At 34.1% G+C, this 9,834-nt stretch overlaps 2 protein-coding genes across 3 annotated transcripts; both read right to left on the bottom strand.

The window, feature by feature from the left end:
* Positions 1-1,298: 1,298 nt before the first annotated feature.
* LOC113874767 (nod factor hydrolase protein 1-like) lies at positions 1,299-2,426 on the bottom strand. Its single transcript, XM_027512981.1, has one exon. The coding sequence runs from the start codon at positions 2,424-2,426 to the stop codon at positions 1,299-1,301; it is 1,128 nt and encodes a 375-aa protein (XP_027368782.1).
* Positions 2,427-4,987: 2,561 nt separating this feature from the next.
* On the bottom strand, positions 4,988-9,306 carry LOC113847882 (cysteine-rich receptor-like protein kinase 10). 2 transcript variants are annotated; one of them, XM_027477189.1, is made up of 8 exons: positions 9,290-9,306; positions 8,056-9,084; positions 7,596-7,709; positions 7,308-7,489; positions 6,394-6,604; positions 5,930-6,167; positions 5,706-5,856; positions 4,988-5,572 (listed from the first exon to the last, which is right to left on the bottom strand). In XM_027477189.1, exons 2-8 carry the CDS (start codon positions 8,825-8,827, stop codon positions 5,264-5,266), a joined length of 1,977 nt encoding a protein of 658 aa, XP_027332990.1. In that variant the 5' UTR covers positions 8,828-9,084; positions 9,290-9,306; the 3' UTR covers positions 4,988-5,263. The 2 variants fall into 2 exon arrangements, with proteins under 2 accessions (XP_027332990.1, XP_027332989.1); XM_027477188.1 differs by having other exon boundaries at positions 8,056-9,306.
* Positions 9,307-9,834: the final 528 nt, after the last annotated feature.

Genomic DNA, 9,834 nt, shown 5'->3' with positions numbered 1-9,834 from the left:
ATGATACGTTTATTTTGCTTATTAATTTGGGACATCATGATAAAATATAATTCAAACGATGCTAAATATTTATTTCAATCGTTACATTTTTACACTATTAATTTTAATTACTAACGAAATATTTAGTTTACAATAAACTAGTAAACTCAAAACTACAATTACCTGGAAATATATTTTTCACAAATTTAAAAAACCATATATACATATATATCATATAATTTTGTCCTTTTAAATTATTTTATATTTGTTAATTGAATCAATAGCTACCCTTTTTTTATTACTTTCTGTTAGAAAATAAATTTTAAAATTTCAGCTAGTTTTTTAATTAAATTTGCTAAACATAGCCAAAAGCTTTTATAAAAAAAAATAAAATAAAATACTCGTAGGACTGAACAAAGAATCACGAAGTACACTCACAATTCACAATGTAATTGAAAATTTTTTACATAGCATGAAGCTTATGTTTTATTCAAAATGTGAAAAATATTTGGTGTGCTGAATGCTGGTCTTCTTGTGGGTGGGTCTATAAAAATACTTAATTGCTGATATTGAATATGAAGTACGATGTTCCCCTACATCATGAAAAATAATGATAATGCAAACATGAAAGTCAGCTTTTAGCTCACTCCTCCAGTATCATTCATTCTTAGTATCCACGCCTTCGAAGCTGCATTTTGTCAATCAAATAGCACTAATTAGATCACTAAGTAGTGTTTTAAATTCTCTTTAACTCTTAAAAAAAATTCAACTTTTCCCCTTTTTGTGGTGTGCTTGCATGAGTCTGCAAGAAAGGAACAAATCATTTTTTTTTTATTGAAAACAGTGTGTATGAAGTTAACAACGAAAGAGACAATCTGAATTTTTAACAGTTTTAATTTGTTTGTTAGCAAGTACTTAAGGTCCGTGTTAAAAAATATTTTATTAAGAAATATGATATTTAATATTATTCATATATATATATATATATATATAATAAAAAGTTATTATATATACATTCTTATTGTATGCCATTTAACCCATTATAAATATAATTTGTTAATCACATGAGTTTATCTTTTCATGACTAAATGAAAAGATACAGAGACAACATTTTTTAAAATATAATTTTAAATATATATATATACATTCTTATTCTAAAGATTGGTTTTAATGACTAAATGTATATCTAAAAGCTACAGATACAACAAATGGATATCATATCGTTTAATAATCAATGTTAACTAATATTGCTTAGCTATGATAATTAAAAAAAAAAATTCTTAATCGTAAATGGCTTCACTGATTGGAAAAAATATCGTTTAAAAATTAGATATAATTGGTTTACCTTTTGTCGAGATTTTCCAATCGATAGTATCAAGACCAGCAGCCCAAAAGAAATATCCACGAAGCGAAAGAGCTTGAGCAAACCCAACCTTAACCGCCACCGTAAACGGGTCATCGTACCCGACCCAATAACTCCCACTATACGAATAAACCGACGCCGTATCCACGTCATACACGACCTTCACACCCGTTTCGTTATTAAAATCCAACACTTGAAAGAACGCCATTGCACCATCCAACCCGGGACCCGACCCGACAGATGGCGCCCCGATTCCATGCACACTTGGGTCCCGTAACTGCCACGTCCTCCCATAAAGTGCCAAACCCATCACCATCTTCTGCGGAAGGGTCCCGCCCCGGATCCACGAATACAACCCGTAACTCACACTTATATTACTTTTCGGGTCAAAAAGCCCAGACGGAGGCCCAGTATGGTTGCTCCACGGCCCATGAAGATCGTAGCTCATAACGTTAACCCAATCCACGTTCTTGTTAATTGAATCCACGGGGTACGTCGTCAACGACGTGGTGTCGGACAGGAAGAAATCGACGGCGAAGTACACGGCGGCGGTGAGGAGAAGCGGTGGCCGGCAGGTGGCGGAGGCTTCGGCGGAGATTGCGGCGCGCCACTCTGCGAAGAGTAGGCCGAGGTTGTTCATTTCGTCAGGGGTTTGAGGGAATTCCCAGTCGAGGTCAACACCATGGAAACCGAAGGTTCGTGCAACGTTGATGGTGGAGTTGATGAAGATTGCGCGCGTGGTGAAGTTAGAGGCAATGAGAGAGAAGAGGGTGACGTCGGAGTTGGAGCCGCCGATGGAGATGAGGGTGGTGACGGAAGGGGTTTTGGCTTGGAGGGTGGGGGTGAAGGTGGTGAGGGTTGTGGCTGTGGCGTTGGTAATGTGGAGTTGGTAGGTCACGTTGTTGGGTTGGAGAAAAGCGTAGTAGACGTGAGTGAAGAGTGATGTGTTTATGGCTGAAGGAGGGAAAAGTGGTTGTTCAAGCCAATATAAGCCTTTTATGGAAGCAATGCATGTTGTGGTGGTTGTGGTTATGGTCATGAGAGTTACTAAGAAAATGAAGTTTAGCAGGTTGAGGTTTGCCATGAAGACTTCTTAGCTTTGGGTTTTGGTTTTTGATTTTGCTTATAGGCTTGGATGGAACGTGTGTAGTAATATTACTAAGGTTTTATAGTGTTTGTGTAACATTCTCATGTGTGGAGGTTGGATGTCCTTGTTTGCTAAAAGCTGTCATCGTGATCTTTGATTATTGGTTGCTTTTGGTTCAAATTTTAGAGTTATTTGGAAATTTGTTATACATTTGACTTTGATTAGGTGAGTGTGGGAATCTTAATCAGATTGTAACCACAGCCGTCTATCATACATTAATTACAAAATTTTCTGTTATGTGTTGATGGGTGTGCATGCATAATCAGAATCATTAAATATATTGTGTTTTCGAGATAAGAGATTCTTTTCTTTTTTTTTTAAATTTTAGAATTTTGATAGGGGTACTCATGGCCGCATCATATAAGCTGCTTTAATTATTGGGAAAATGTAAGGTATCCAAAGAGAATGTTTATGGATTCTCTTGCCCTTTGAGCAAACTATGAGCGAGCGGCTGTGTTTCTGTACTGAATATGAATATCTTGCTGGATTTTATTTTCGAAGTCAAACGGCTTAAATGATTTATATAATATGTTTGGAAAAAACTTATGCTTCATTCGGATCAAGAACTCATCGATGGGATGATACTTTGCCGTACTAAGTGATTAATTTATTGAAAAAACATCTTTTTAGTAAAGAATGTAAAATGTATCGTTGGTTTGGAAGCTTACAAAATGCAAGGTAATCATACTCTTACCAAAAATCTGACATAAATTTTTATAATTCAAGAGAGAGATAAAAAGAAGAAGATTAATTTATAAGACATATAAGTGATGCGATGTAATAAAAAAATTAAATTATAACAAATTTTGTGAAAAATTATTATATATATCATTACTCAAAATACAATTAAGGTAAATGAAATGCGAAGAAAAACATAATTTTCAAGATTATTTTTCTGGTTTGATATCTTGAAAAAGGAGAAGAATTCACCTATAAATCTCACCTATCCCTTTTGCTCTTCAGTCTGGTGAAAGAGAGAAACAAAATGTAGCGTCTATTTGTTTTTCAATTGTAATAAGAAAAAATTACATTTTAAGACATATTTTACCAAGATAAATATTTTTCGTTTTCTACAAAGTGAAGTTACCGGAGTTTTTCAAAGAGGCTGTAAGGTATATGAAATGATGAAAATGGCCCAATTTTATCTATATTCTATTATATTACAGAAATATAAATATTATTTAGCATAGTTACTTTATTCTTTCTCTTTTATTTAATCTAAATAATAAAAGAAACTTATATTCCCCCCCCCCCACCTTAATTTGATCTTCTAATCCAAATGATGCTGATAATTAGGCTGTGTCCAAATTCTTATTTATCTGAAGAATTTTGCATTTGACGTGTATATTTGCAGTGTTCTCTTTTTCATTTGAAGGAAGAGAAAGGTGGGTGGGGCTAAAATTTTGGTCCCATTTATGGGGTAGCTTGTCCTTCTAAAGCTGAAGGGGGTCATTGAATAATAGAAATTTAGTATACGCATTGTGATTTGGGGATGAGAGCCATTCCTAAATATAAGCCACAAGTCAGCAAGCAAGGTTCTTAAATTAAATTGCTCCTACAAATACATATCAAGATACATGGATCCTTGCCGATACAATTAAAATATTTATTTATTTTAAAAAAATGTTAATCTCAGTAGATTGAAAATAAACAAATGATAAAAATAATTTTTTATTAAAAAACATTTATTATACTTTTATAACTTCAATATAAGTCCTACATAACCCTTTTCTAAATACAAACCATTTATTCCCTAGCTGGATTACAACGTGCCTTGGAATTGACCATCGCTCGAGTCAGCTTGTCAATGGAGTTCTGTTTAAGCCAAAATTTCAAAACGAAGTACTACCTCTATTCTTATTTATCTATTTGATTAAAATTAATTTTTCAGTAACATAGTTTACACTTAGTAATGTTGATGTTTAACCATTTATATCTTAAAAGTATTTTCGACCGAATAAATATTAGGGTAAATTATATTTGAATCTCCTACGGTTTGTATAAAAAATACTTTTAAAATTAGGATAAATTATACCTTAATCTCTAATGATTTGCTCAAAACTACTTTGTCTTCTGTGTTGGGGAGTTTGTGAGTTTACTGTCTCATTAACACATTACCATCTCGATATATTTTTTATTTTTTTCATAATCAGCACGTCCTAAATAATAAGATTATTATTTATTTGACATCACAGTTTAATAATATTTTTTTAATATAATTCTATACAAATTACACAAAAATAATATTATATAGACACACAAATTATGTATAATTATACATACCAAGAGTGCTTAAAAATTATACTTTTATTTTACTTAATTTAATTGAATATAAATCACTACATTATATTTAGTGACACTGCATTTGTTACAAAACATATACATATTAAAATTGTTTCCAGTATTCATTTCTCTTAATTTTTTTTGTCTAAGTTGTGAAATAAGTTGACAAAAAAAAATGGTAATGTGTAATGTCAATTTTATAAAATACCAACAAAAGCTTAATAATATTTCCCCATTTTCATATATTTTCATATTCTTTTTTACTGGAATTTATATATACAATCATTTTATAATTTTCAGATATCATCTCACATTCTTGAATAATAGCAGTTAATCATGTAACTGGTTAATCCACATCTTATATACTCTGCTGGAGTTCCAAGGCTAAGTTTCTAGTTTCCCGCTCCGAAGGAACAAAGTCAAATAAAAAATTAACCTGAAATGATTCGATTCATAGTTAAGTACTAGAATGTCCTGCTCCATACCACCCATCATCTTGGTGCCAGTTGAGAAATTGTAACATCATTGATTGAAGAGAGTTTGATCCCGCTGTGAGATGTTTCTTCCTCATCTTCATGTTTTTTAGCTGAAAAAGCAGGCATTTTGGGAGTGCCAATAGCAGCAGCTTCATTCTTGAGCAGTGAATCAACTTCCAACATGGAAGGTCTATCTGCAGAGTTGTCTTGAACACACAAAAGGGCCACCTGCATGCATCTCATGATTTTACATGGTGATGCTGTATCATCCAATGATTGGTCAAAAAACTCCACACCTCTGTCTTCTATCCACAGTTCATATGCCTGAAAAATAGGAAGCTATTTTCATGAATTGTACATCCCATTATCCCCATTAAGAAAAATTTAGCATCAAGCAAACCAAGAATAAACATAAAAAGGATAGAGTAGTCATAGAAAATATATTTTAAGTACTTACATATTCCAAAAGGTTCATGTTTTCATGTGTGCCATAATAACATGATGTCCTCTTTCCACTTATGATTTGCAAGAGAAGAACTCCAAAGCTATAAACATCGTACTTTGTTGAGTATATGCCTTTTCTCACATACTCAGGAGGTACATACCCACTACAAAGTCAAGGGTAATGATTAGAGATATGAAGGAGCAACCATAACATGTCACCAATGCAAATTTACTCACTATGTTCCAACAATCCTGCTTGTGTTTGCTTCAAGGTCATATTTCCTGAACATCCTAGCCATACCAAAATCTGATATCTTTGGATTCATCTCATGGTCTAACAAAACATTACTCGCTTTAAGATCTCGATGGATAATAGTAAAATTTGAGTACTCTTGGAGGTAAAGAAGGCCTTGAGTAACCCCTTCAATGATATTGATACGCTTGTTCCAATCTAGAAGAATTGATTTCCTTGGATCTGCATCAAGTTCAATTCTTGTTATTAGTCACTGAAATGTATATCTGAAAAAATTGCACAATCTAGAATGATTGCTAGTTTGAACTTTGAAGTTTAACTGAGTTTAGTAGCAGGTTAAGATGCCTAGAAGAATCCGACATACCAATTTAACTGGCAAATCACAATCAATTATGTTATTTGTTTTAATTTTTTTAAAAAATAATGCAGGATAAGTAATGTAACTTACCAAAGAGGAAATGATCTAAGCTTTTGTTTGGCAGGTATTCATAGATCAGAATCTTCTCCTCCTTTTTTGTGCAGTAACCTAGAAGTCTCACTAAGTTCACATGTTGTAGTCTTGCTGTAAGTGTAATCTCATTTCTGAACTCTTCAATGCCTTGACTAGAGGTCTCTGAGAGTCTTTTTACAGCTATTTCCTGTCCCTTCCGTAATCTTCCCTAACAAAATCAAATCATAACTTAGTCATCCGAGAATTACTTGACTGGACTCTTTGATTAGTAGTTTGCACCGGGGAACAGGAAGTTTTTAGTATTGTATCCTTTATCAATTATCAATAGAAAACAAGGCACAACTACCAACTGTGTATCCACTTCAAATTCAAGCGCTTTAGTATTGAGAGTAAGCAGCCTCTAAGGTAAAATGACTTTCGAGACTCTGATTGTGAAAAGAGGCTATAGTTTCTTTGGTTCAATTGCACAACTTTGGTCACCTAAAACCCAAAGTAGTTGAAGTTTCTGGTCTGCATTATTGGGAGTTGAGTAAATAGATTCATTTTCCTGTGAAATTTATTGATCAGGACCGATGGTATATGCATAAGGCTCCCACCTGGTTCGATTTGTGAAAGGTGGATGTATGCAGCCTTAGTCTCGCAACCAGAGAGATTGTTTCAGGATTTGAACCTTTTTGGCCTCTACGTCATAAGGCAACAACCTTAACATTTTATCAAGGTTCAACCGTTCATCTTGATCAATGGTAAGTAAATAAAAGTTGTATAAGGTGTAGTTCTGACTCATGCATTATATTAAATTTTAGTGTTTCATGTTAACAAAATTGCTGGATATGATACTGTACCGGACATGATGCAGCTAGAGGAGTTTTGCATGAAGAACTTCAATAATGATGAATATTTCCAAATGTTACCTTGTATACTGCACCAAATCCACCCTCTCCAAGCTTATTATCTTTTGAGAAGTTATTTGTCGCCACTTTAATTGTGAGATAACTGAACACTTTGAGATCAGAAGCGTTGCTTTCGAGATCTTCTTCGGCTTCTGATAAATATCTCAGCTTATATACTATTCTTGTAATAGTGGCTACTACTCCTGCCAAGATGGTAGGAAATAAATAAAAGGAAAAAAGTACATATGCCAATCTCTTGATGTGTAACAAGATGTTATCACTCTTAGAAAAAGGGAATCACATCCTTACCTCTGTAATAGAAGAAAAATACTATTCCCAATAGAAGCGTGACAATCAGAATTGTAAGCAGAACAATTATCAGCAACCTACTCATATGATGATGATGTTCATCTACTTCTTGAGCTGAAAGATGGTGTTGCAAACGAAGTGATGCATGTGTTATTCCAGAGATTAAGAAGAATATTGCATGCATAACAACATAAATATGATAATCATGGTGGCCACCTCAACCAATCATTAATGTGTTTCAAGAGCATGGAAATTAACACCAAATCATCTAAAATTAGACTAGGGGTCAAGGGTAGAGAAAGATCTTCATAATTTCAGAAGCAGTCTACCAGTATGCACAACATTTCAAGTTAGATATTTTCAATAGAAAAAAGAAGCAAGAAGTGGACTCAGTCCAATTCCAAAGAATGATTTACTTAACCTGAAGGTGGTAAACTTGGTTTATGTTTCTGTCACTCACCTGCCCTTGAAAGGACCCAATTTTCGTCATTGCCCACTTGGAACACGCTGTAACCAAGTAGTCCATTTTCCTTTGCATAAGACACTTTGGCCCTGATTACTTCCACATCATCAAAATTAACCCAAGTGATGGATGCAACAGTGAACTGATTCACCTCAAAAGTAGCATTGTGACGTGAAACAGCTCCATCTCCAAAGCTTCTAATGTAACTCTTTATAAACTTATAACCCATGGAACCATCCATTGTGATGGCAGGTCCTGATGCAGGTGCTCCAACATCATTGTTTCCTCTAGGGTTCACAAGTTGCCAAGCATATCCATGATAAGGCAAGCCAATCAACAACTTGTTCGAAGAAAACCCCCTCCTCCTCCACTCTTTAATACCAGAATCGGTGTTATCCCAACGAGATGGACCATGCAAAGCTGCATGAAAACCCGTGAAATTCTCCTTCCTAGGAAGATAGTAATCATATGCCACAAAATGCACCCAATCCAAGTTCTTCTGCATAGAACCAAAAGGGTAACTCCTTGAGTCTGACGCTCTAAGGTAATGACCTGCCATCACTAACATCAACTCAGGTTTGCTAGAGTTTCTTGCCTCAAAATTTATTGCATCACGCCACTCCTTCAAAAGGGCTGCAAAATTTTCAAGGTCTGAACCTCGTTGTCTTGGCCATGCCCCATAAAGGTCTATGCCATGAAAACCACATAGCCTTGCTTTTCTGATGGAAGAATCAATGAAAGACTTTCTATAAACAGATTGGTTTAGCATTGAGGAAAAGACTAAAGTGTCCTCTCGGCCACCCCAGATGGAAAGAAGCGTTGAAACAGATGGGTTTTGGAGTTTCACTGTGTTGGTGAAAGTTAAAAACTTGTGTTCTTCGGAAGAGTTGATAAAGATGTTGTAGTTGGTGGAATTTATGAAAGCGAAAGCGCATAAGAGGTGAGTGAAAAGCGTGGCTTTTATGTCTGAAGCAGAAATTTCGTTCCCAGAATAGTAATAACCAGCTTTGACCCACGAAGGGGTATCTGCAAAAGAGTGAGAATTGAGAGGGAGGAAGATAAGGAGGACAAGGAAATGGAAGAAAGCATTGAAATGTGAAGCCATCGTATTAATGTGAAGTGGTGTCTCAATCTTCGGAGACAAATGTTTATTTATTTGTGTTGCCATGTGCTGACACTAGCTACCACCGCTCTCTTTTCTTCCATTTTCGTTGAAATCAGAAACATTTACCTTACTCTGCCAACGATGAAGAATGCTACGCAACACGATTCTAGTATAAATATAAAGAACACCATAACGATGGTTCTAGAGTGTGTCTTCTGTCTATTATTATCAGTTACAGTTATAGAGTGAATACGTGCTAAATACGTCCACGTAACCTTCCAAATTCAACCAAAGCAAAAGAAAATATGCTAAGTTGTTTATGTTATTATTAATAGTATTATTTAACATGGCTAATATTACACATAGGATAATAATTCTTTTATTAAAAAATGTAATATTTAAAAGTATTATCTATTTAATTCCATTAAATTTATAATTTTAAATAAAAATTTATTATATACATCACATGTTCATGTATAAATTATACATTATTATTCATCACATGATTAACACAACATAATTTTTTTTTTCACGTACTACTTGTTTGGTATGGCGTTTCGGTAATGATAATGGATTATCAGTTTGAATAAAAATTGAATTTTACTTTGACGAGTTTAAAATTTGTGGTGTACTTGTCATTTTTTGGTTATAAGTTGTGCTCTGTTTATTTT

This window comes from Abrus precatorius, unplaced genomic scaffold (genome assembly GCF_003935025.1).
Source record: "Abrus precatorius isolate BTA unplaced genomic scaffold, Abrus_2018 Scaffold8, whole genome shotgun sequence".
Classification (NCBI taxonomy): domain Eukaryota; kingdom Viridiplantae; phylum Streptophyta; class Magnoliopsida; order Fabales; family Fabaceae; genus Abrus; species Abrus precatorius.
This window is presented reverse-complemented; position numbering and strand designations above follow the sequence as displayed.

What these genes read in the sequence shown, in the direction of transcription:
- LOC113874767 (XM_027512981.1), bottom strand. Translation starts at nt 2,426, where the DNA reads ATGGCAAACCTCAACCTGCTAAACTTCATTTTCTTAGTAACTCTCATG.
- LOC113847882 (XM_027477188.1), bottom strand. Translation starts at nt 9,226, where the DNA reads ATGGCAACACAAATAAATAAACATTTGTCTCCGAAGATTGAGACACCA. An exon ending in GATTTGGTGCAGTATACAAG is followed by an intron (nt 6,605 to 7,307) that starts GTAACATTTGGA and finishes TGATTTTGTTAG; the next exon opens with GGAAGATTACGGAAGGGACA. An exon ending in CTTAGATCATTTCCTCTTTG is followed by an intron (nt 6,168 to 6,393) that starts GTAAGTTACATT and finishes AACTTGATGCAG; the next exon opens with ATCCAAGGAAATCAATTCTT.